General features: G+C 42.3%; 2 protein-coding genes across 7 annotated transcripts in view; both read left to right on the forward strand.

The window, feature by feature from the left end:
• Positions 1 to 11,572, forward strand: part of D2HGDH (FAD-linked oxidases family protein) — a 40,527-nt gene extending 28,955 nt beyond the window's left edge. For 5 of the 6 annotated variants that reach the window (XM_086812546.1, XM_086812547.1, XM_086812550.1 and 2 more), the window contains 12 exons: positions 1,273 to 1,320; positions 1,527 to 1,597; positions 1,720 to 1,838; positions 2,024 to 2,119; positions 2,204 to 2,313; positions 2,435 to 2,515; positions 5,040 to 5,140; positions 5,674 to 5,782; positions 10,307 to 10,412; positions 10,514 to 10,599; positions 10,751 to 10,876; positions 11,179 to 11,572. In XM_086812546.1, coding sequence (XP_086668672.1) covers positions 1,273 to 1,320; positions 1,527 to 1,597; positions 1,720 to 1,838; positions 2,024 to 2,119; positions 2,204 to 2,313; positions 2,435 to 2,515; positions 5,040 to 5,140; positions 5,674 to 5,782; positions 10,307 to 10,412; positions 10,514 to 10,599; positions 10,751 to 10,876; positions 11,179 to 11,268 — 1,143 coding nt within the window. In that variant the 3' untranslated portion in view covers positions 11,269 to 11,572. The remainder of the gene's footprint in view (positions 1 to 1,272; positions 1,321 to 1,526; positions 1,598 to 1,719; positions 1,839 to 2,023; positions 2,120 to 2,203; positions 2,314 to 2,434; positions 2,516 to 5,039; positions 5,141 to 5,673; positions 5,783 to 10,306; positions 10,413 to 10,513; positions 10,600 to 10,750; positions 10,877 to 11,178) is intronic. The other variant, XM_086812549.1, reaches the window with a different exon arrangement.
• Positions 11,348 to 16,215, forward strand: LOC147629287 (uncharacterized). The gene is made up of 6 exons (XM_086812883.1): positions 11,348 to 11,478; positions 13,157 to 13,236; positions 13,357 to 13,678; positions 14,584 to 15,445; positions 15,766 to 15,871; positions 16,030 to 16,215. The coding sequence occupies exons 1-6, from the start codon at positions 11,433 to 11,435 to the stop codon at positions 16,213 to 16,215; spliced, it is 1,602 nt and encodes a 533-aa protein (XP_086669009.1). The 5' UTR covers positions 11,348 to 11,432.
• The last annotated feature ends 10,027 nt before the right edge of the window (positions 16,216 to 26,242 follow it).

The raw sequence follows: 26,242 nt of genomic DNA on the forward strand, positions 1-26,242 counted from the left end.
AGCCCCTCCTTGCGGGCCCCTCCGCAACCACCGCCTTCCCCGCGCCGCCCTGTGTACAGCAGCCCGTCCCTGCCCCGCTCCGGTTTTGCGCTTTCATTTTTCTGTCCCCCCCCCCTGCCCACCCCCCCCTTTTTCCTGTGTTGCCCCTCATCACCTTAGCCTCACCCCTTCTTCTCGAGACCCCTTCACCTCTTCGCCCTTCAGGTTCCCCTTTGGCTTTGGTGCGTTGGCATTAGTGGGCTTTCTCTGGTCTCCACCCTTCCAGGACTCCTCCATGGCAGCCGTTTCGTCATCCCCGACCAAGGCCGCTGCCCCTGCTTTTTCTCCTAAGCGGACCCCACACACACGGTGCTCTCCGACTGTCCCCCATATGGTCTCAGAAATGGAGATGTTCCACACACATTCCAACCCCGCCTCTCATCTCTATGGTTGTGAAGCTGATGTGGATGTGTTCATGCCGATGTTTCTAGAGAACTCTCCAGTAACTGGAGGAACTCTTTATGCATCCCTGTCCACGTGCTGCTTTTAGAACTTTCCGATGAGATTCAGGAGCATCACACTTCGTCAATGCTAACTCCAACTTCAAGCTATCTGCATCCGATTAACCACCTAGGTCGTAATGGTGGACAACTCTTGTTTTATGAATATTGATGCTGTGTGGACTTCCATTGAGGACAAACCTGTAATGATCAGTCTGGGGAGCTACCCTTTGACCAAAGGCGTCACCACCTCACATCTTCCCAGCTCTGGGCGTGCACTCTCAGCTTGCCAATGAAGAAACCTGACCAGAAACCAAGGAGGCTTATTTCCTTCTCACTTCCATCTTCCCCTTCTGGCCCAAAGAGAAGCGGAAGTCACCATCAAGACAGAAAAGGGTCTCATCAACAACTACCATGCCAACCGTTGCTATTTCTGAAGAGCGCTCATCACTGTGTGAACACTGAAGAATCACCCAACTTTTGCTTCTTTAGCTTAGCCACCTTCTTCTTCTCCCAGCTTTTCTTAGTTTTGACTTCATCCTTTCCTGTCTTCGAGATAAAGCTTACTTCACAGAAAGCAGCCTGTCACCTCCACATGTTCAGCGCACATCAGCCAGCCCACATCACAAGGCGTCAATGTCCTACAAGCAAACTGTAAGGTCTTGACTAGACCATGCCCATGGATAACCTAGCATAGAACCACTGTGGATCAAGGTAGAGGACATACCTGGAATGTGATTATTTTGAGCAGTGCCATATTTTTATGATGTTTTTGGTACTGTATTGCTTGTAGGTAATCCTGAGCCTTGGTGCAATGAGCAGTATTATTTCCTTTGATGAGGTAAGGTCTCCAGCACCTCTCCATTGCACACAACAGCCAGCCCCCTCCACACACACACACACACACACACAAAAAAAAAAAAAAACGACCCACAACACAACACTCTCACACAACATAGGTTTGCTTATCTAGGAGTAGACAATGTTGGTCTGCAATAAAAGCCAATATATTTGATTGTAGTCTTAGTGCTTCTTTCCTACCTTCAGGTGAATGGAATCCTTGTGTGTGAAGCTGGCTGCATTCTTGAAACCCTTGACCATTACCTTGGAGAAAAAGGGTAAGCATAAGCACAAAGCCCCAAAAAAAAACTTTCTCTACATTTGAAATGATTTCATTGGAGTAGACCCCTTTTTTATAGTGTCTCACTGATTATGTAATTGAATGTTTGCTTTGTTTAAGATATATGATGCCCCTGGATTTCGGTGCTAAAGGGTCTTGCCAAATTGGAGGAAATATATCAACCAATGCTGGTGGGATACACTTGCTACGTTATGGTTCATTGCGGGCCAATGTCCTTGGTAAGCTTGTTTCCCTTTTATCTCACATGCTTTTGCCATGTGGGTAAACCTTTTGCTGCACATGTACGCACACTTTGGGTAAACCTTTTTGCCATGTGGGTAAACCTTTTGCTGCACATGTACGCACACTTTGGGTTTAAGGTTTCGAGAACATGCAAAACTAATTGGAGATTTATTTTTTCTAGGGCTCGAGGTTGTTCTTGCAAATGGTGAGGTGATTGATGTTTTGAGAACCTTGAGGAAAGACAACACAGGTTATGACTTGAAGCAGCTTTTTATTGGTATGAAGACCCATGTGCTTTCGGTTTACCTAAATTACTGTATTCATGGATCAAAATTAACAGATTATTTTTTTGTTTCATAAGGCGCTGAAGGTACTTTGGGAGTGGTGACAAAAGTATCTATATTGACACCACCAAGGCTTTTCTCCAAAAATGTGGCTTTTTTTAGTTGTGAGAATTATGCAAGTTGCCAGGTATTTCCATGCTTTTTTATGTCTTTAAATTAAAGACTTTTAGACAGTTGGCATATGTAAAAGTTGCAAAACAAAACTAAATCAATCAGCAGACATTAAGGCACCCTTTTTATTGTTACAGAAAGTTTTGAAAGAAGCCAAGAGTAGGCTTGGAGAAATTCTCTCTGCATTCGAGTTCTTGGACAGGCCTGCATTGGATATGGTAACTCGAGTGTGGTTTTCCCATCCTCATTATTCTATTTTGGCATAATTGGAGGTGTTGATTCATTTTATCTGAGTCAAAAGGCTTAATAGATGCATGAAAGCAAGTTGACAAGTTGAAGGTTAGAGACTTCTGACCTCCTTTTATGATGATACTAAGGAATGCAGAAAGAGGGCTAGGGAAGCCTCTAGCCTGGGAAGGTGAACTAGCCCTAAGACGTCTCATGCAACAAATTAGATGCACCCCTGGGAGACCTCCTTCATCACAACTCCATGCCCACATAGGGGTCAGGAAGAATGAGAAAGACTAGAGGTCAGAGGCCCTCACACTCGATGACCTCAAAGGGACAGTGTGACGAGTGAGCCTTATTACACAGAGGCATCAAACCGTCGGTGATCCTGAGACTGTCATTGTTGAGACAAAGGAGCAGATGCTGCATGGATATTGATAGGGGCATAGGTGTTCTTTTCACACACAGTGCTAGGTGCACCTTTATCATGCTTCACTAAATTCTTCACCTTTTTAACTTATGCAAGTTTGTTTGAGTTCCTCAATCAATCAGTAAGGGTCCCCACAGTGTGCAGTATTACAGTCTGGTCCAGTTGGACCATCCAGTTGGCTAAACCACCAGTGGCCGCAACAACGGATTTCCAAAGAATCTCTAAGAAGCGCACCAACCGATACATGGGAGGAGCACCCGCCAGCTGGCACCACATTGTCACGCTGATTGGCATCTTCCAAAGATAGGAGATACTCACCGATGGCATCCTTGTATATGGTGTGATTCTCCAAAGCATTAAAAGACACCATAGTTGTTTCTTGTACCGGTACGAACCCATTTGTACCGTACAGTACGATACCGTACGATATTGTACGGTATCGTATGGTACAAGGTTTTTTTTTAAAAAATTCCCCCCCAATATATATTTTTTTCCAAATGCTTAAAAAAAATATAGAAACCTTGCTTAACAAAGATCCCAAATGCTCGCAATACTTCGCAACTTTCGTGTCCATTCAGTATTCCATATGGGGTTGTTGAGAGACCTAAAAAATCTGGCAAGGTAGACTGGTAGTGTACACTTGATTGGTAGGATGAGAGAATCTTGCTACATCACTTGGAGATCCCTGGTATAGGTAGGCTAGACAGTTAGATTCTCAAGTTATGTATGAGGGAGAAGGTTTGGACATGGCCATTTTGATCTAGAGAGGAATCCCTAAACCTATCATTCTAGATGCACTGCTCGTAATTATGCAAGGACGGTCCCTTAGTCATAAATGCTACACTGGGAGACCTTTGGTATTGCATTACCCATCCAGGTTCTTTTTTGGAGACAATTGGGAGATCCAACTGGGAGAGACACATATCCATGTTCTGGTTCCTCAAGCACTGTTCCCAACCTTCCCTCACATTCAAGCTTGAAGGTCCATGGGTTGTAAGTGGAAAAAAAAAACCGTATTTTATCGTACGGTATCCGAAAATTTCATATCGTACCAAAAATTCCCGTACGGTATCGTATTTTCGTACCGTGACAACTATGAAAGACACATAATGGAACCGTTGGGAATCCTATTCTACATACATCTTTTCAGCTTAGTCTGCTTTGTCATTGTCATTTTGTCTTGTTCATTGAGTCATGTAGTCACTGTGTGATTCTGTCCTGTGTGTTGTCCATTTCACTGTGACCACTGATGGGTGTGCCCGGTGTAACAGCTTCTTGAAAGTAATACAATTGATGTTTACAGTATTCTTGTGCATTGTTCTATGCTTATGTTCAAGTCTGTTTTAAGTGTTACATTGTGTCATGAGTATCTAGGACTCCCGGACATAGTGTCCAGGAAGCCAACCCTGCTACACGAAGTCTGCGGACATCATCTGAGAGATAGGGGCTCTATGGGGATCCACAGTCTTATAGCATCTGCCAGTTATGTGAGCCAAGCATACTGAGATGGAGGAGCACTATCTTTTCATATGCTCTGTCTATATGCTGATCCACAATCTTACAGGTCTTACAGGATCTGCCCCCTATGCGAGATAAGGGAGATTGAGATGGAGAAGCACTATCTTTTCAGATGTCCTATTGACTATAAGTTTAGGGGTAAATATTATTGCCTATTCCAAGAGGGTTTTGGACCATTTGGTATGGTAGTAAAATATGTTTAGGCCTCTTCCTCCTTCCAGGTGAAGAGTCTCTGGGAGAGATTTATGACTCTTAATAGGATACCACTCAGTTAATAGGATACCACTCAGCTACAGACACTCATCACCTTCTTTCAAATTACAGAGGATAGTAGGTTAATGGGATAGACAAGGCTTGACATTTGGGCAGCAGTGTATATCCAAGACTTTCCAATATGCTTTCCATGTAAAGCCCATCAGCGATTTTTTTTCACAGTAGATCCATGGAGGAAAGACACAGTAGGGAATGGCTCTTTGAAAACTGAGGTTTGTATGCAGATTGTTGTGTTTGCACAACTTTTCAGTAATTTGGAGTCGTGATAATTTTGGATTCTGTTTCTAATGAAGGTATTAAACCACTCAGATGATTCTCGGGATCCTTTGCCGGCCTCAAAGCAAGACTTCTACTTACTGATTGAAACAACTGGAAGCAGCCAAAATCATGACAGGTATGTTATCCTTCTCTGGTCTTGCAGCAAGCTCTCACATTGAGAGGATAGACAGGAAGCCCTCACAAGGTTGTTTGAAATAATTTAACACACAAACATAATAATTCCATAAAAAATAAATTGTTAAAAAAAAACACAGTTATCATGCCACCACCATCACGACCTCCCCAATCAGCGTTTGTGCTTCTATAGAATGTATTCACAAGCATTATGATACCAGAGATATGGTCTGCAAGATCCTTGGCATTGGCAAGTTCCCAACCCTATTGGGGATGCACCTCCTAAGGCTAGGTACAGAACATGGCACAAATTAGCGGTTGGATGGCAGATGGCCGAGATGGGCCTGCATTTTCATTCTATCTAATAAAATGCCAATATAATTCCCTTGCCTGAGTGGCTATTGTACCATGCTGCCCAGCAAGGGGTGTGAGCTCAAAACCCTACTCGCACATGCACACAACACGTGTGCACAGACACACACATGCATATAACCCTCAGGTTAACTTTCTTGAACATGCCCTTGTTATGACCAGGGAAAAGCTTGATGATTTTCTGGAGAGCTGCATGGAGAAAGGTCTAGTTCCTGATGGAACAGTCGCTCAAGACAGCCAGCAAATCACATCCTTTTGGCGTATAAGAGAAGTAAATGACTGATTTTTCTCCTACGTATATTATTTTTTCTACTTTCTTTTCTTGTGACTAAGGTTTCTCGAGGGTATAGTCCTCTAAAAAAAGCATTAGTTTAATATTACTAAATAATTTTGTGTTCTTTTCTTCAAGATTAGAGACTTCTTTTAAGTAAAATAAAATCATACAAAGGGAGATCTCAACCAATCGGGGGCACTATGTCTTGGAATTAGGGTTAGCATAGAACAACAGCTATGGACTGGGTATGTTTTCAGCAGCTGCCTCTAGAGGCTCAGGAGAGGAGACTCAGTGGGATGAGGGGCAGAGAGTTGATAAGACAGGACATTGAGGCGGCCATCCCCCGGGAGTGGCGGACCCCAGTACAGGACCCTCCACCTCCACAGTGGATGGGTGTCTTTACTCGGCATGAGATCCTTCTAGCGGTCTGCGGCACAGCGGAGAGAGTCGCCCCACTCACTTTCGAGGTGGGAGAGGGTGGCCAGCTTCAGAGGACACGACTAGATTTGGATGGGCTCCAGGGTTGTATTCTTCAGAGGGTGCGGGTGGTCGGCTTTCATCAGAGACAGTGGCATGTAGACCCCTCACCGGCCTCGATAGGGGAGGACTGTTCTTGGAGATTATGGGCTTGGGACAGCAGGCCTCTTATTCGCCTTCAGTGGGATCCAGGTGAGTGGTTTTGGCGAGATCCCTACTTGGCCCCTACCAGCCCAGGCATCCCCTTTTTTCAGTACACAGCGAGGCTGGGGCGGCGGATTCAGAGGCACAGGATAGCGAGCACCCCGGCGGCGGCCGAGCATTGGCGGCGACAGGGGCTCTCCCATGCCTTTCTTAGGGACTTCTGGCAGCGCCTTTGGGCCAGCTTCCGGCCCCGGAAGGTGACGCTTTTTCTCTGGCTCACAGCGCATAGAGGACTGGCTGTGGGGGCTTGGCTAGCTTTTGGCAGACACCCAGCGTCCTGCCCTCGATGCGGCCATGCACAGGAGTCGCAGCGGCACTGCTTATGGGATTGCCCACAGGCACAGCAGGTCTGGCAGCGCGCTCTCAGGATGGTTTTTGCAGGCTCACCAGGTGAGATGCTGGTGACGTGGGGTGCGGTGGCGTGGGCCACGGACAGCGGCCCGGCCCTTGGATATGAGGACGTCCCTGGCAGTGCGACCATCCAGGTCTCTGACAGGGCGATGGCGGTGGTTCCGACGCCAGACTTCTCTTCGGCAGCCCCTCAGGAGGGGGTCGGGCACAGATGGGAGATGATCAGCAGCATGACGGCTTGGCACATATGGAGAGCCCGATGCAGGGAGGCCATTGACCGCCAGGCGACTCCACCGGCGGAGGTCATTCAGGCCCTCTGGGTGGACATCATTCACACCTTGAGAGGACATTGGGGGAAACTCCACCCAGGGCGACTCGGATCGCATGAGAGGGCGCCGCAAGGCTTTCCTCCGCACTTGGCAGCCTGGCCCTTTCCTCACCGCGAGGGGCGAGGATGTCACTTGGCACTACAGGCCTCCAGTCTGGCTTTTCTCACCTCCCATATGTACTACTAGGTAGCCCCCCCCAGAGAGCGGCCAGCCACGGGGGTGGAGCTCAGGAGTTCACTGTGTTTTTATCCCTCCTTGCGAGGTGAGCTTTGTAGCCCTATGGCGTTTTCTCATTAACTAATAGAAGGATCTTTTTCTCGTGGGGAAAAAAAAAAAAAAAAAAAAAGGAACAACAGCTATGGAACATGGAAGCTGTCCATGCTGTGCGTGTGCATAGAGAGAAAGAAAGAAAGAAAGAGATATTAATGTCTGCGGAAGGCCAAAGTGGCCTATGAGACCAAAACATAGTACACAGCTGATGGTGTCTCATCAAAAGTAAGACAAAAAGGACTAAAAAAGTCCTAAACAGCTATGAAAGGAAAATACTCCTACTGAGGTACAACAAAAGTGTATAATATCTACAACTAGCATAAGAGTGGTGTAATCTGCTCATCTCAGTATCTCTCTCATGGGATGCTGTAAGATAGAGAAACTAAAGTGGTGGGGCAGTCGTCTCCTGTGGCGGGTGATGATGGCTCTAATCCACCGGTGATGAAGCGGCCATGGACGAGGTCTTGGTAAGCGTGGGCGTCAAGAGAGAGAGAGAGAGAGAGAGTGAGAGCACAAAGTTCTAGAGATAGAGAGAGAGTATATGCACAACTCAATGATAATTCTATTGATTGATGTTATAAAAGCTTCAAGGAGTACAATGTTTTCAATAGGCTTAAAAACCTTATCTTTGACACATCACACTCATTGGGGCAATGACACATGGCTAAACATATGACATTGGTGCACACTCAAACATAAAAGCGGCTATAAGAGGTAATTCACACACATGAACACACTAAGCCATCTAAGGGCGGTTTCACACACACATGAGCCTCCGAATACCCAACAAACCACTCTTCAGAGAGGTGGTGAGACCAACACACAAAGGAAGTAGCTACCTTCTAACTCCATCACATATGTTGTAAGGGAGTGATCTAGCGATGCGCACCTCCCGTGTCATGCTAATCCTCCAATCCGCACGTGACTGAAGTAGAAAAGTCCGTTCTTCATCACCCCCTCTAGCTCCTAACAGGATAGAAGATAACATGGAGCCTTTTATAAGTGAAGGCGATACAAACATATGAAGGAAAGAACACACAGAGGGATTATTTAACTCAGATTTCGGGGGACTCCCCGGGCAGAGAACCCATGACTCACACAAAAACAAGAAAAGGCAAATTTTTGGAAGTTTAATGACTTCCATGCCGATGATATGTCGATTTAGGCCCACGTCAACGCAGTTGCTGTGCACCGTTTCTGCTGACATCAACACATCGTTGTCTTCACATCTGTCAGCTCTGCGGCCATAGGTACAATCACCTTCTCTTTTGACCGCTGTTGCCTCTGCCTACTGCGCCGCTGCTCGCACCACCTGCACAACCTTAGCTAGCACCGCCGCTGTCTCTATTCACAACCAGAGGCACGTGTGCGCTGGTGTGCAGATTTAGGCGACCAGCAGCACCACTAAATTACAGCCACCACGTGGATGTTGATGGTTGATGTAGAAACCCCAGCTGTATACTATTTCTTGGAATTAGGGTTAGCACAAAACAACAGCTGTGGAGGATGGAAGAGTCCATGCTGTGCATGTGCACAGAGAGAGAGAGAGAGAGACAGAGAGAGAGAAGTTCTAGAGATAGAAAGAGAGTATATGCACGACTCAATGATAATTTTGATTGATGTTATAAAAGCTTCAAGGAGTACAATGTTTTTTTAAGGCTTAAAACCTTATCTTTGAGACATCACTGCTTCTCACACTCACACATAAAAGCGTCTATAAGAGGTGGTTCACACAAACTCTTATCCCTTTGAGGGGAGTGAGCCTTTGCAGATAACAAGTGGCATGAAAAGTCAGAGGCAATCCTCTTGACCTTGTCTGAGGACCATCTGTAACGGCAGGGTGATGTTGGTTCTTGATGACCTCCTCCTGGTGGTGAGGAAAGGCGCCACCAAGGCCTTCCACATTCCATGAGACAACTCTCATGGTAAAGAGGCAGAAAACATGGTGCCAGATCTAGTTTGGCGCCTCTCATAGGTTTGCACTGCCCTTATGAGGGGCAGAAAGTTCTCAGCTGTGATGGCAATAGAGGAGCATAAAACATCATCGTCATCATCACCAAGATGCTGCAAGGCATGTACATTTGACTCATCTGCGTGCACACTCTACTGTACATCACCATGCAAGGTGTGTACATATGACTCGTTTGCATCCTCATGCAATAAATGTAGGAAAATTTTTTTCTCAATGATCCACCCTCCTGTTATTATTGCAGGACGAATGCGCTCTATTTTGTGAGGCCCCCTATATGAGTAGCAGCTGTTGTGGTGAGCACCCGGGCACCTGGCAATGTTCCCAGTTTAGACACTGGCTAGATGGTTAGGACACGGCCTATCTAGACGTGGCACTTTGCCAAGTAGGATGCATTCTTGTGCAAGCTATGAAGAAGCGGGTGAAGCAGGCAGAGGGGCTTATCTGCACAGGAGAGGGGAGAAGAAGGCGAGAGGCAGAGAAGACGGGAAAAACAGAGAGAAGGGGAGCGAGGTGAATTGCATGCATGAAGGAAGTGTGCAGACAAGAGGGGTATGGCGGGCAGAAGGAGAAAGGGAAGAGTGGCCGCTGAAAAGAGGAGAAGATAGCAGGCAGGTGGAGAGGTGTGCACGTCAGGACATACGGGGAGCTACCATAAGCAGACATACTTAGGCCCCCAACCCCATCATCTTTTTTAAATCTTCAGTGTCTACTAAATCGTTCAAGTTTGTGCTTCTACCACTTTGAAAAATGTCTCATTTCCAATTTGTAGTGTTGATTACCAATCATTAGTATGCTTCAAAGTAGTGTCTCCACTCGAACGCACATGCACACATGCATGCATCGTGGTTTATGGGGACTTGGTCAAAATATGATGCGTACATGCTTGACATGTTCCTTTCATGTAAATAAAATGTGCAGGGTGTGACTGAAGCTTTATCAAAAGCAGGGGCAGTTTATAAATACGACTTGTCAATACCAGTGCCACATTTGTATGGTCTTGTGGAGGAATTGCGCAAAAGATTGGGTACTTTTTGCAAACTATATACATTATGGAATTTCCTAGAGCTCCTTTGTATGATATGTTGTGCTTTTTCTCTGAAAATCAATTAATTTTCTTTGCTGCAGGGGATTTGGCTATTGTCATGGGCTATGGACATCTTGGGGATGGCAATCTGCATTTGAATATTTCAGCTCCCAAATATGATAAGAAGGTTAAATTAATGTTAATGTGTGCACATGCACGTGCAAATCTGGCCTGCACACCTGCTTCAGAATCACTACAAAACCTGAGCACTTTGGTATTGCCCATTTGTGGCTTTATATTTACTAGCAATAAGACTAATTTCCTGCATGTTTTTGCAGCTATTGGCACAAATTGAACCGTTTGTGTATGAATGGACTGCTTCACACAAAGGAAGTGTCAGTGCAGAGCATGGACTTGGCTTTATGAAGGCACATGCAATTTACTATAGCAAGCCCTCGGAAGCAGTAAGATTACTTCTTGTACACTAGCACTTGCAAAATATAATAAATATTTTGGATTTAAGTCTAAATATTTCTATAATATATGTTTTAGTTTAACGCTCTTTAGCCATGGCCAACTTGTATCTCTTGTGATCATGCCCTTGCATGAGGTAAGGATATGGATTGTACATTTCAGTAGACATACAATGTTTGATATGTTGCCATAGCTGCACAAAAATCACCCACACACACGTCTGTATACATGCTATGCACATTTTGATACTTGGGGTTGGCTAATTGAGATTCTTCACCTGATCACATGGCAGGTGCAATTGATGGCTAAATTCAAAACCCTTTTGGATAGCAATGGGATTTTGAACCCATACAAAGTGCTGCCAGCATCGTCCTTTAAATGATAGGCATGGTCAAGCAAGCAAGGTCTGTGAAGCTTTGATGCATAAAGTACCCTGTTATATGCATGGCCTGTACAGCTCATTATGGATAATCAGCTAATTTGGAACTTACAAGCAGCTTGTTATGCCTGTAAGGGGCAGCCAAGCTGGGCCATATTGGAGGCACCATGTACTCGTTATGTACTCTAGCCATTCTTTCAATCCATAAGAAAGGTAGTAAGATTTTTAAATTGTTGTAAATGCTGAATTCACCTTTTGTACACGTATTTTGAAAATGAGGTAATAAAACCTTGTGAACTTATGAAAATAGCATTTCAGTATAAGAACCAACTCCCAATCCCATGTGCACATCCTCTGAAAGGAAATTGCATCCTCATCCATGGAATTACCTTTCCTTGACAAGAAAATTACTAAAGTAGGATGTAATTGTTTGGCTGGATTTTCCTAGTGTTTTAATATGGATTGAAAATTTCAAATCATGGCAAGTACAAATTTAATATATCCAAAATGTTCCCCTTGTTTACTCTATATCAATACTATATATTAATTACTACTCAAGTGCAAGTAAGTAGAAGTAGGGGTGAGTCAGCGGAATAGCTAGCGGCGAGAGTTCGGAGCTCTACCCGTTGGCAATGCGAGTTCAAATCTAGCTCACCCTTCCCCACCACCAGGCCGGAAATTTGACTCCCAATTTGGGCTTCAAGAGCCAATTTGGGTGTCAAAATACGCCTGTAGATTAACGAAAGGGTGTTAGTGAAATCTTTAAATAGAAGCTAAGGTGTCAAATGACACCCTATTTTTGACCCTTAGGGGTCAAGGGTATATAACATATACATCTATATAATAATCACATAAATATGTTTATAATACATACATTATACATCTCCTTCTAAGCCAACCTGGCAACCACCGTCTACGACGTCCTAGAAATCCCCCAAACGGCTTCCGACTCCCGACTCCCGAGAGCGAGATCAAGACCGCCTACAGGCGGTTAGCCCGTCAACACCACCCAGATGTAGACTGTAGTACCTCTCGAAGAGAGAGAGGCCAGCACCAACCGGTTCTTGCGACTTACGTTGCGCTCACGGATCCCCAAAGCCGGGCCAGGTATGGCCTACAGGCTACAGCTGTCTATGGAGGCGTTCCAGTCAGGCGGCTACAAGGGGAGGTTCTCAAGAGCGATGCATGTGAAGATACCCACACCATCCTCCACTTCCTGCTCGCCACGTAGCCCCTACTCCACAGGTAGAGGCAGAAGCTGGTATCGCGCGGCAGGAAAGGCGCCGCTCTTGAACTCAAGGGAGAGCCGAAAGCAGAAGAGAACATATGCATGCTTTTCAGGCAATAATATAGATCTGCGGGAGCAATTTTAAAAAAAAAAGGCAAAAAAAAGGCAGCACCGCCTGTCTAGATTCTGACAAAGGACGCCAAAAAAAAGCTCGGCGGATGCCTTGTCTCTGATGCTTCTGCAAACCCTAGCTACTAGCAACCGAAGGAGGACCAACTGCCGAATGGCTTTTGCCCTTTGAATCGCTCCCTGGATTGTCCGTTTCAGGCTCCCCTCCAGAGACTGTAGCCTGCAGGTTCTCACATTGCCCCATTTGGCATTTGAGGTGCGAAAATAAACATTTGCTATTTAAATTTTACATCTTTACAGTGTTACACACACACACACACACACAGAGTGACAGAGTGTTATAGACATTCATACACACTGCATGATGTGTGTGTATGTGTTTGTCACTTTTGCTTTCGTGAGTGTATACAAAGGCTTTCCCGAGGCTATTATACTTATAACCTTAAGTTCTTTTTGTGTGTATGTGTATGCGTGCAGAGATAGAGAGACAAAGACATTGGAAGCAAATTGATGGCTCATCTTACTTGTTTGCAGTTCCCAATATGTTTGTGTCTACTACTTTTGGTGCACCCTCAACATCCAAGGGCATGGCTAATAGCAGCAAATGTGAAAAGGTAAGTTGACATGCTATTAGTTGACAAGTTGTGTTGATTGATTTTGATATGCTTTTGTGCTAATCATTAGTATTTGGGTTTTATGTTGGTCATTAATGTACAATGTTAAAATATTTGCAGGTGTTTCAACCTACTCTTGTGCAATTCTTTGGCAACAAGAGAGTGAATAACATTATGAATGTAGAGAGACTGAAAAAGAAAAAGGTAACCGAAGAAGTCATGGAGGAGCTATTTGGTTCCAGTGGAGACTCTGAGGATGATGACGAGTATGATGATCTAGAAGTAGAGGAGTTTGAGGATGAGCTTGGTATAGATTTGGAGATTTTGGGAGAAAGCACTCAAGAGGAAGCTCTCAATGCGACTTCGATAGGCACGGAAGAGAGCAAAGCAACACAAACAGAGAAGAAAGGTTCAATACGTAAGTTTCGGCAAGAGTGGACACGTAAGTATGCTTTTCTTAAGCACATAGTCCGTGTTAGACTGGAGTTTATGAAATGCCTTTGGTGTGAGCAGTACAAACTAAAAGGTCCTTGGGGTAGAGGTAACGGCTGCAAGACGATTATGTTGAGTGCAATTAGAAAGCATAGAAAGTCTAAAGAACATGCATGGGCTGCATCACGATTTCGTAGTGAGAGTGGCGTACAATTGCCTGCACACATGGAAGTGATGACATGTAGAAATACCTCTAGAGTAATAACAGTTATGAAACTTGCATACTTCAATGCAAGAGAAGACCTGGCCTTGAGGAAGTATGAGAAACTATGCGACCTTGCTTATGCCTTGGGTTTGGAAAGTATGCCTAAATGAAACGACTACTCTTCTTACACAAATAGAGTAGCCGGAAAAGACTTCATGTATTGCATTTCTGAATACATAAAAAATCATCATCTTGCTGAATTGCTACAGAGTCCTTTTTATGGTGTTACACTAGATGAATCAACAGACAGAGGTATGGAGAAACATTTGATTGTATATTTTTGCTTTATACCATTGAATGGAAAGGGATTGAGCAAAATAGAGTTTGCACGTCTGCTTCCTGTATCTGATGATTGTGCACAAACCAAGTATGATGAATTGAGTAAAGTGCTGGCTGAATTTGGACTTGAGAAGCATCGCATGGTGGGCATTGCTACTGATGGCGATAGCTCCATGCTTGGTTGTAATGAAGCTCCATGCTTGGTTGTAATGAAGGTTTGGTAGCAAAGTTGAAGCGTGATATTCCCCATCTTACAAGCATTCATTGTATTGCACATAGGGAAGCTCTTGCTGTTGTTGCAGATGCAGCAAAACATTTTCGTTGTCTTTCATGTATTGATAAGGTTGCTAACAAGGTTTATTCTTGGATAGCTGCTTCTAGCATACGACATTCGGAGTTTCAAGATTTGCTTAAGGAGATGAATGTGCAAGCTCTTGAGGTGCTTCAAATACATGATGTAAGATGGTTAGCAAGAGGTAATGTCATGATTAGATTGACACAGTTGATGCCTGCAATTCGTAGCGTTTGGCAAGAAGGTGCACCTGATTGGTATGCAAAGCTGAAAACATATAAGGTTCTTTTTTGCATTCACATGCTTGCCCATGTTTTGCATGACATGAACATGTTGAGCCAGCAATTCCAAGCAGATATTGTTGACATGTCTTCCATTAGTACATGCATTGATGTATGTATAGCTTCGTTGAGGAGAAAGTTTTTGCTGCAAGAGTTTGGAAAAGGTAGTCTGTACCTCAAGAAGTTCATGTCTGACACCGAAAGTGGAATTTTGCAACATGTAAATGAGGAGGGAAAAATATATGCACATGCGCTTTCTTATGCGAGAATTCCAAGCAAGGATAAAAAAGGAATTCCCTTAGATCCCTTTGCAGGTGATGTAATGACTTGTGTTGATCTTGCGAAGAGTTTTGTGCAAAAGGTCATTGATTGCATAAATGAAAGATTTCCAGATGTATTTTTGTTCAATGCAGTGAAGTTGTTTAGCCCACAATATTATCCTCGTGATGCAAAAAGGCCGCGTGATACTTCAGAAAGGGAGGAAAAGGTAACCAAATGGCTTGATGAATTGTTGAACAGATTTGGAGGATTTTTTGTGGATAAGCAAGCTTGCAAGAATGACTTATTGTCATTTATAGATGTGTTGTGTTATGGTTGTGAGAGTATGAATATGATGGATGCTTGGCGTGTCTTTTCTACCAATATGGAATGGCAAAACACGTATCCAAACATGATGAAGCTCTGGCAAATCATGTTGGTGATACCAGCCTCATCAGTTTCATGTGAGCGAGGATTCTCTAAGCAAAATGTCATTAAGACATATCAACGCCAATGTTTAGATGTAAAGACTCTTGAGGCATTGATGAGAATTTCACTTCTTGGACCACATGTCAATGATGTGGATTGGGCATGTGTTCATGACATGTGGAAAGATATGAAAGCAAGGAGAGTATGTGATGGATTATGATCATTTTGCATAAGTATGCTGGTCTTTGCAATTCGTATTTTAGTAGTTGATGGTTTGATGATTTGTTGGACAGCATTGAAAACATCTTGGAAAAAGTAATTGCTTCAGCGGCCAGCCAATCTGTTGTTCTATACTTCTTGGCTCAGACTCGATATTTTCATAATGAAAAGCTTGGCAAGGTTTTCACTAATTTGTTGGATTTCGACACATTTGTTGTTGTTTCTTTTATTGTCAGCATGTTTATGCTTTTGCCTCTTGGTAAGAGTATTAATTGTTTTGGGAGCTGTTGTACTGGTTTGTTTTTGCAGGTTTGAGAGCGGTTGTGCTGGTGTTTTAGGAGGTGTTGTACTGGTTTTTTTGGGCCTATGGACCTATTAGTGATAATGTCGGTGGCATCGCGAAAATGGTAGGAATGAGCCACGGAATTCATAAGCGAACTGATGCCCTGGATGCTGCAGGAAACACAGCAGCTGCTATTGGAAAGGTGGGTGGTTTTGTTGTATACAGCATTGTGTTCTGTTGAATGGAGGGTGTCACCAAGCCAAATTATGCAACATGTGTGAAAATTTCTACAGATGCCTCCCTAAAAGAGATAATTCTTCCTGGTGCTTTGGTGATGTTAACATCTCTCATTGTGGGAATCTTGTTTGGAGTGGAGACATCGACAGGAGTTTTGGCTGGAGCACTAGTCTCTGGTGTGCAGGTATGTCTCATAATTTTCTCTGTCTTCAAATTTTCCATGTCTCGGGTTTGTTAGCAATTGGAACAGTTAGTGTGTCGAGCATTGAAATATTGTCTTCTCATTTTGGTGGGCTCATAAACAAATCTACCGAGTAGTTCTCTTTACATATTCTTTTTCTGATAGCTCATCACAAGGCATCACAAAAATTTTAATGAATTTTGTGATGCCTTGTGTAATGAGCTATCAGAAAAAGAATATGTAAAGAGAACTACTCGGTAGATTTGTTTATGAGCCCACCAAAATGAGAAGACAATATTTCAATGCTCGACACACTAACTGTTCCAATTACTAACAAACCCGAGACTTGGAAAATTTTAAGACAGAGAAAATTATGAGACATACCTGCACACCAGAGACTAGTGCTCCAGCCAAAACTCCAGTCGATGTCTCCACTCCAAACGAGATTCCCACAATGAGAGATGTTAACATCACCAAAGCACCAAGAGGAATCATCTCTTTTAGGGAGGCATCTGTAGAAATTTTCACACATGTTGCATAATCTGGCTTGGTGACATCCTCCATTCAACAGAACACAATGCTGTATACAACAAAACCACCCACCTTTCCACTAGCAGCTGCTGTGTTTCCTGCAGCATCCAGGGCAATCAGTTCGCTCACGAATTCCGTGGCTCATTCCTGCCATTTCCGCGATGCCACTGACATTATCACTAATAGGTCCAAAAAAACCAGTACAACATCTCCTAAAACACCAGCACAACCGCTCTCAAACCTGCAAAAACAAACCAATACAACAGCTCCTAAAACAATTAATACTCTTACCAAGAGGCAAAAGCATAAACATGCTGACAATAAAAGAAACAACAACAAATGTGTCGAAATCCAACAAATTAGTGAAAATCTTGCCAAGCTTTTCAATGAAAATATCGAGTCTGAGCCAAGAAGTATAGAACAACAAATTGGCTGGCCGCCGCTGAAGCAATTACTTTTTCCAAGATGTTTTCAATGCTGTCCAACAAATCATCAAACCATCAACAACTAAAATACGAATTGCAAAGACCAGCATACTTATGCAAAATGATCATAATCCATCACATACTCTCCTTGCTTTCATATCTTTCCACATGTCATGAACACATGCCCAATCCACATCATTGACATGTGGTCTAAGAAGTGAAATTCTCATCAATGCCTCAAGAGTCTTTACATCTAAACATTGGCGTTGATATGTCTTAATGACATTTTGCTTAGAGAATCCTCGCTCACATGAAACTGATCAGGCCGGTATCACCAACATGATTTGCCAGAGCTTCATCATGTTTGGATACGTGTTTTGCCATTCCATATTGGTAGAAAAGACATGCCAAGCATCCATCATATTTATACCCTCACAATCATAATACAACACATCTATAAATGACAATAACTCATTCTTGCAAGCCTGCTTATCCACAAGAAATCCTCCAAATCTGTTCAACAATTCATCAAGCCATTTGGTTACCTTCTTCTCCCTTTCTGAAGTATCACGCGGTCTTTTTGCATCACAAGGATAATATTGTGGGCTAAACAACTTCACAGCATTGAACAAAAATACATCTGGAAATCTTTCATTTATGCAATCAATGACCTTTTGCACAAAACTCTTCGCAAGATCAACACAAGTCATTACATCACCTGCAAAGGGATCTAAGGGAATCCCTTTTTTATCCTTGCCTGGAATTCTCGCATAAGAAAGCGCATGTGCATATATTTTTCCCTCCTCATTTACATGTTGCAAAATTCCACTTTCGATGTCAGACATGAACTTCTTGACATACAGACTACCTTTTCCAAACTCTTGCAGCAAAAACTTTCTCCTCAACGAAGCTATACATACATCAATGCATGTACTAATGGAAGACATGTCAACAATATCTGCTTGGAATTGCTGGCTCAACATGTTCATGTCATGCAAAACATGGGCAAGCATGTGAATGCAAAAAAGAACCTTATATGTTTTCAGCTTTGCATACCAATCAGGTGCACCTTCTTGCCAAACGCTAAGAATTGCAGGCATCAACTGTGTCAATCTAATCATGACATTACCTCTTGCTAACCATCTTACATCATGTATTTGAAGCACCTCAAGAGCTTGCAGATTAATCTCCTTAAGCAAATCTTGAAACTCTGAATGACGTATGCTAGAAGCAGTTATCCAAGAATAAACCTTGTTAGCAACCTTATCAATATATGAAAGACAACGAAAATGTTTTGCTGCATCTGCAACAGCAAGAGCTTCCCTATGTGCAATACAATGAATGCTTGTAAGATGGAGAATATCACGCTTCAACTTTGCTACCAAACCTTCATTACAACTAAGCATGGAGCTATCGCCATCAGTAGCAATGCCCACCATGCGATGCTTCTCAAGTCCAAATTCAACCAACACTTTACTCAATTCATCATACTTGGTTTGTGCACAACCATCAGATACAGAAAGCAGACGTGCAAACTCTATTTTGCTCAATCTCTTTCCATTCAATGGTATAAAGCAAAAATATACAATCAAATGTTTCTCCATACCTCTGTCTGTTGATTCATCTAGTGTAACACCATAAAAAGGACTCTGTAGCAATTCAGCAAGATGACGATTTTTTATGTATTCAGAAATGCAAAACATGAAGTCTTTTCCGGCTACTCTATTTGTGTAAGAAGAGTAGTCGTTTCGTTTAGGCATGCTTTTCAAACCCAAGGGATAAGCAAGGTCGCATAGTTTCTCATACTTCCTCAAGGCTAGGTCTTCTCTTGCATTGAAGTATGCAAGTTTCATAACTGTTATTACTCTAGAGGTATTTCTACATGTCATCACTTCCATGTGTGCAGGCAATTGTACGCCACTCTCACTACGAAATTGTGATGCAGCCCATGCATGTTCTTTAGACTTTCTATGCTTTCTAATTGCACTCAACATAATCGTCTTGTAGCCGTTACCTGTACCCCAAGGACCTTTTAGTTTGTACTGCTCACACCAAAGGCATTTCATAAACTCCAGTCTACCACGGACTATGTGCTTAAGAAAAGCATACTTACGTGTCCACTCTTGCCGAAACTTACGTATTGAACCTTTCTTCTCTGTTTGTGTTGCTTTGCTCTCTTCCGTGCCTATCGAAGTCGTATTGAGAGCTTCCTCTTGAGTGCTTTCTCCCAAAATCTCCAAATCTATACCAAGCTCATCCTCAAACTCCTCTACTTCTGGATCATCATACTCGTCATCATCCTCAGAGTCTCCACTGGAACCAAATAGCTCCTCCATGACTTCTTCGGTTACCTTTTTCTTTTTCGGTCTCTCTACATTCATAATGGTATTCACTCTCTTGTTGCCAAAGAATTGCACAAGAGTAGGTTAAAACACCTGCAAATATTTTAACATTGTACATTAATGACCAACATAAAACCCAAATACTAATGATTAGCACAAAAGCATATCAAAATCAATCAACACAACTTGTCAACTAATAGCATGTCAACTTATCTTTTCACATTTGCTGCTATTAGCCATGTCCTTGGATGTTGAGGGTGCACCAAAAGTAGTAGACACAAACATATTGGGAACTGCAAACAAGTAAGATGAGCCATCAATTTGCTTCCAATGTCTTTGTCTCTCTATCTCTCCACGCATACACATACACACAAAAAGAACTTAAGGTTATAAGTATAATAGCCTCGGGAAAGCCTTTGTATACACTCATGAAAGCAGAAGTGACAAACACAAACACACACCACGTGCAGTGTGTATGAATGTCTATAACACTCTGTCACTATGTGTGTGTGTGTGTGTGTGTGTGTGTCTGCGTGTAACACTGTAAAGGTGTAAAATTTAAATAGCAAATGTTTATTTTCGCACCTCAAATGCCAAAATGGGCAATGTGAACCTGCAGGCTGCAGTCTCTGGAGGGGAGCCTGAAACGGACAATCCAGGGAGCGATTCAAAGGGCAAAATCCATTCGACAGTTGGTCCTCCTTTGGTTGCTACTAGCTAGGGTTTGCAGAAGCATCAGAGACAAGGCATCCGCCGAGCTTTTTTTGGCGTCCTTTGTCAGAATCTAGACAGGCAGTGCTGTCTTTTTTTTTTTTTGCTCCCGCAGATCTTCTATATTGCCTGAAAAGCATGCATATGTTCTCTTCTGCTTTCGGCTCCCTTGAGTTCAAGAGCGGCGCCTTCCCTGCCGCGCGATACTAGCTTCTGCCTCTACCTGTGGAGTAGGGGCTACGTGGCGAGCAGTAAGTGGAGGATGGCGTGGGTGTCTTCACATGCATCGCTCTTGAGAACCTCCCCTTGTAGCCGCCTGACTGGAACGCCTCCATAGACAGTTGTAGCCTGTAGGTCATACCTGGCCCGGCTTTGGGGATCCGTGAGCGCAACGTAAGTCGCAGGAACCGGTTGGTGCTGGCCTCTCTCTCTTCGAGAGGCACTACAGTCTACATCTGGGTGGTGTTGACGGGCTAATTGCCTGTAGGCGGTCTTGATCTCGCTCTCGGGAGTCGGGAGTCGGAAGCCGTTTGGGGGATTTCTAGGACGTCGTAGAGGGTGGTTGCCAGGTTGGCTTAGAAGGAGATGTATAATGTATGTATTATAAACATATTTATGTGATTATTATATAGATGTATATGTTATATACCCTTGATCCCTAAGGGTCAAAAATAGGGTGTCATTTGACACCTTAGCTTCTATTTAAAGATTTCACTTTGACACCTTTTCGTTAATCTACACGCGTATTTTGACACCCAAATTGGCTCTTGAAGCCCAAATTGAAAGTCAAATTTTCGGCCTGATCGGGGGTGATTGGAAAGCTATAGTCGATTGTGTGCAGTCCAAAGTGAAGAGAGTCCAAAATCTTGTCCATTCAAAAAATGGAGCCGTTCTTGCTAGCCTCCTCTCATATCTACCAAGATTCAAAAGTTGCTAGAGAAATGTGTGCCAAGAAATCCAGAAGTCAAACGCACAAATAAACTATGCAAGAAATCTTGGATGTCAATACAGCGCCATAGCAAGTCTTGGATGGTCTTATTAGAGCATGAACAACTTGGGGCGTTGAGTAGTAGTAATCTTTCTTTTTGCCAAAGTATAGATAGTACCCTTGTAGTACATCTCTAGAAGAATACTCAATTGTTTTAGTAGCACCTTGCTTTTTCATGCTTTTTGTAAAGTTTGTTTCCACCATTTTGTTGACTTATTCATATGCCATAACATGTTTGCATGCTCTGAGAACCAAAGCCATGAAATGAACAAGTAGTAGACTCTTGCTATGATTTGTGAGAAAGGAAATTTTACTAAAACAAGTGTCCCCTATCTTTGTAGTGTCCAATCTTCCAATGTATTGTGTTGAGAGTCATGTAACACATTCTCAAAGGGTTGTTCCAATGTGCTACCATGAATGTCTATAATGCATACCCCAAACCCCATCATCTTTGAGCCCATGGAAAAGATAAACCCCATCACTTTGAGCCCATCTTTGTTCTAATGTGCTACCATGAATGTCTATAATGTATACCCAAACCTCATCATTTTTGAGCCCATAGAAAAGATAAAATGCATCCCTCAAGGGATGTGACATCTTGCATAGTATATATTCCTTTAACAGACAAGAAATGAGATAGTCGAGGTGTCATAATCACCAACGGAGTAGCAAAAATGCTACTTCAATGTATATTTTCGTGCTTCAATGAATTTCCTATTTGTGCAGGCCTTCTAGACCAATGCAAATATTGGATCACTTCTTTCTAGTCAACAACAATCAATCTACTTGTGTATGGGTAGCCAAGAATCTTGACGCACCTATCTAAATAGTATATCCCAATGTTGTAGTTGCCATTTGCCAAATGAGCATGTTTGAAACTTTGTACACATTGCTACTACCATGAGTGTCCAAGGCTATTCGTGTGCGAGAAAATATGTAACAATGTTGCTCTTCTTGCCAATACATGATAATGAAAATTCAAAACATTCAGCTCAGCAAGAATTTTGGGCGAACAGACTCTCTTATATCTTAAAAGTCTCAGTGCTTTTTTTACGATGCTTTGTCCCACACCACTTTCATTGTCTCTACAATATAAAACTAGCAATCTATGTTTTTTATCATATCAGAAGCGGAAAGAAAAATTGAATGTATGCCAGTAATCTAGTTTTGCTTGCACTTTTTGAATGACCCATTCAGTGGCATCTCGGTGAGACACATTCAATCCTAATGGATATCCAAGTATCAAACAATGTCAGTGGGTGGCAGGATCTCTCTCGACCATAAAATGATGTGCCAATCCGCTTCCTTCAAGGGCAACAATTTGGATTTCTTGAAGTTTATGAAAAGCCTTGTAGCATCACCAAAAAGCTCAAGAGCTTGCACAAGTACACTGGGATCATGCAGGATATTTTTAGCAAAAAAGAACGAGTCATCAACATAAGCCTAAGCTACCAAAGTATGACCCTATGGCAGTTGCAACCCAGTATTGTCCATTGTCAAAGAGTTTATGCACATAAAGTAACAAAGGATGAGTTGCAATTGATATAACAAAGCACTCAAAAGGCAACCTTGCTTGATCGATTTTCCCAATACCCAAGGTGAGGACAGTCCTCTGCCGCCCCGTATGCACCATGCATGCTATCTTGATATAGGCAATAAATGACAGTGCACATTTTTTCTCCAAGCCCAAGTTTTATCGATATTGCAGCAATGTAATCCCACTAAACTGTATCAAAGGCCTTCGCCACATCTATTTGCATTAATAAGACATCATGCTATGTATGTTTGTCATATTCTATTCCCACATATGCATTACATATATTATCTGTTATTTGTTGTCTAGAGACAAAGCCATATTGTGCTGGATGCATGCCCCTATCCAAGATCGTTTTGATCCTAACAATGATCATTTTAGTGATTAATTTATAGATCGTATGCGTTAATGTAATAGGTAACCAATCAAAGATATTTTGACACATTTGTTCTTTGGCACCAATTTGACTAACCCCTCCTGCCAAGAGGATGGCATAATACCATGTAACCATGATTGATTGATCATAAGCAAGAGTGGATGTTCCACTATTTCCCAAAATAGAAGAAAGAATTCCATAGTTAAACCATCCCAACCTGGTAATTTCTATTGACTCAATGATTTAACTGTGGCTCCGAGTCTTAATTTCAAGAAAGGACCTTCAAGATCTTATGATTCTTGTGTATCCATGATTTCTTCCACATGAGAAAGCATCTCATCACGAGAACAAGAAGCGCTATCTGTCAGATGACAAGGTGTTGCAAAACACTGGTGAAAATGAGTAACATAATATTTCTCCAACTGCATAAGATTGTGTGTCCATTCATCGTCATTGTTTAGCATTTGAATTCTTGAAATGCATTGCTTTTACCTTGTTGTAAGCAAACTTTTGAAGAAGGCTTTTGAAGAACGATCCTTGTCCAAAAGAGGTTTCTGTCGTGATCAAACTTGCTTTCTTTGATCATTTTTGTCCACTTCATGGCTAGCATAATGCATTTGCAATTCTTCTTGAGTGGATAAGACAAACCACTAATTCTTTGTCTTTCTTTCCCTAAATACCATTTTCTGTAGTTGGTTATTACTCCTTGCATGTGAACTACAAAATGATAGTAAGCAGCAACTATGTCCTCATACATTTTTGCTTAAAGTGCATCGACAATATCACACACCATATTCTGAAACAAGAGGTGAAACCTCTTTTTTGCAAGTTGTACATCATTGATGGGAACATCAAAATAGAGATCCAACCATAAAGGAGAAAATCAAAGAGTCCCAGGGTAGCCAAAGAATAATCAACTCCACATACGGCATGTTACTAGATCTGTGTGATTAGCATTTAAACTCTACCAACGGTCCAATTTGGCACGGTATTTAGTAAAGGCATTATGATGAATCATGAAACCTTTTTTCTATAGACAAGTTTCTTTCAAGATATCCATTACATTCAACTGACGCATTACATTTCTCCATGATACTTGTTTAGCTATAATCATATGATGTGAGTGACCACGGGTGTTGTCATCATACAATGGCAAATTATATTCGTCCCACATAGAAACATGCACACACACACACACACACACACACACAAACATGTATATACAATATGTACATGTGTGTGTGTGTATACATACGTGTGTGTGTGTGTGTGTGTATATATATATGTATATATATATATATGTGTGTGTGTGTGTGTGTGTGTGTGTGTGTGTGTGTACATACGTGTGTGTGTGTGTGTGTATATATATGTATATATATGTGTGTGTGTGTGTGTGTGTGTGTGTGTGTGTGTGTACATATATATATATATATACACATATGTACACACACACACACACACACACATACATATACAGATATACACACATATATACATATACATATACATATACATATACATATACATTTGTGTATATATATGAATATATGTATGTGTGTATATATATATATATATATACACACACACACACACATATACACATATATATATGTATGTATGTGTATATATGTATGTGTACATGTGTGTGTGTGTGTACGTGTGTGTGTGTGTGTGTGTGTATATATATATATAGAGAGAGAGAGAGAGAGATGTATACATATGTATAAACTATATATATACACATATATATGTGTATATATATGTATTTATGTATCTTTGAATGCATATGTATATGTGTGTGTGTGTGTGTGTGTGTGTGTGTGTGTGTGTGTGTGTGTGTGTGTGTGTAATGAAGGGATCTAGGCTATACTCATTAGCATGGAGGTCACACATGTGCTGCTCGCATCAGAGAGAGTAGCCACCTAAACATGGGAAGACAGCCATAGAAGCATGCTGGTGCCTTTTATAGTCCCAAGGCCCACGTGCCCCTAACACTACATGTGTAAATTTCCCCAAGCGCCCCATGTGCCTACACCCATCCCCCATGTGCATTTGCATCCTAAAATCCCCTTTGTTACAAACCATACCCTCCTACAATGATTTTTTCCTCGAAACCAAAGGGTGGTCGTACACAAAATAGACACATACAAAAGTCTATAAACAAAAGTCTAAATCGTCCTTGACTAGGTATCGAAGCCAAGGGCAAATCAATGCTGAACCATGTGTCATGTCGAAGTTTCATGACCCTCATAATCAAATGGCGGAGAGGAAGATAGGATGCTGTCAAAGATGATGCAAGGATACAATCACCTAGATCAAAAGGAAATGCAAGCCATGTAAAATCCAAAGCAATGGCTCTCCAACCACTTTGGTCAAAAATGAAAAATGTAGAGAACAAATATCAATGATGAGGGTAACTATGCCCTTTGCCTAGATCAAAAGAAAAACTGAGGCATGCAAACTCTAAGACAATGGCTCCGTGACAATCTGGATAAAATGGAGAGAATAAGAAACCACCATCAATGATGAAGCTAGCCGTGTATCCTCTAACATCAAATGGATAGGCATTGTCCACATCATGGACTCCCGAAGCCAATGTAATAGTAGCTCTCAGGTCGAAAGGAAAGCGAGGGAAAGCTCACTAGCCCATCCTCATGATCATAGTGCGAATCTGGAACTCAAAGTATCCATCGAGAAATCTCAAAACCCCTGGCCAGAATATCGAGAGATCCTAATTCAAAAGAACCGCCATGTAGGCCAAGACAAGATATATCACAAGTGCATCTGAATGTCGTGCTACATAATCATCTATCATACATCTCAAGTGGCATATGATGTATGCAAAAATGAATGTCCTGGATCCAAAGAAAATAGGATCATGTCAACAATCATGGAAGCCAAAGGAACACATCTCATTTCTTGGCATGTGCAAGAAAAATTGTG

Source organism: Cibotium barometz, chromosome 18 (assembly GCF_041138505.1).
Source record: "Cibotium barometz isolate CiBa-2024 chromosome 18, ASM4113850v1, whole genome shotgun sequence".
In the NCBI taxonomy this organism is placed as follows: Eukaryota; Viridiplantae; Streptophyta; class Polypodiopsida; order Cyatheales; family Cibotiaceae; genus Cibotium; species Cibotium barometz.

What these genes read in the sequence shown, in the direction of transcription:
- LOC147629287 (XM_086812883.1), top strand. Translation starts at nt 11,433, where the DNA reads ATGTACTCGTTATGTACTCTAGCCATTCTTTCAATCCATAAGAAAG. An exon ending in GTTTCGGCAAGAGTGGACAC is followed by an intron (nt 13,679 to 14,583) that starts GTAAGTATGCTT and finishes ATTCTTGGATAG; the next exon opens with CTGCTTCTAGCATACGACAT. An exon ending in ATAATGAAAAGCTTGGCAAG is followed by an intron (nt 15,872 to 16,029) that starts GTTTTCACTAAT and finishes CTGGTGTTTTAG; the next exon opens with GAGGTGTTGTACTGGTTTTT.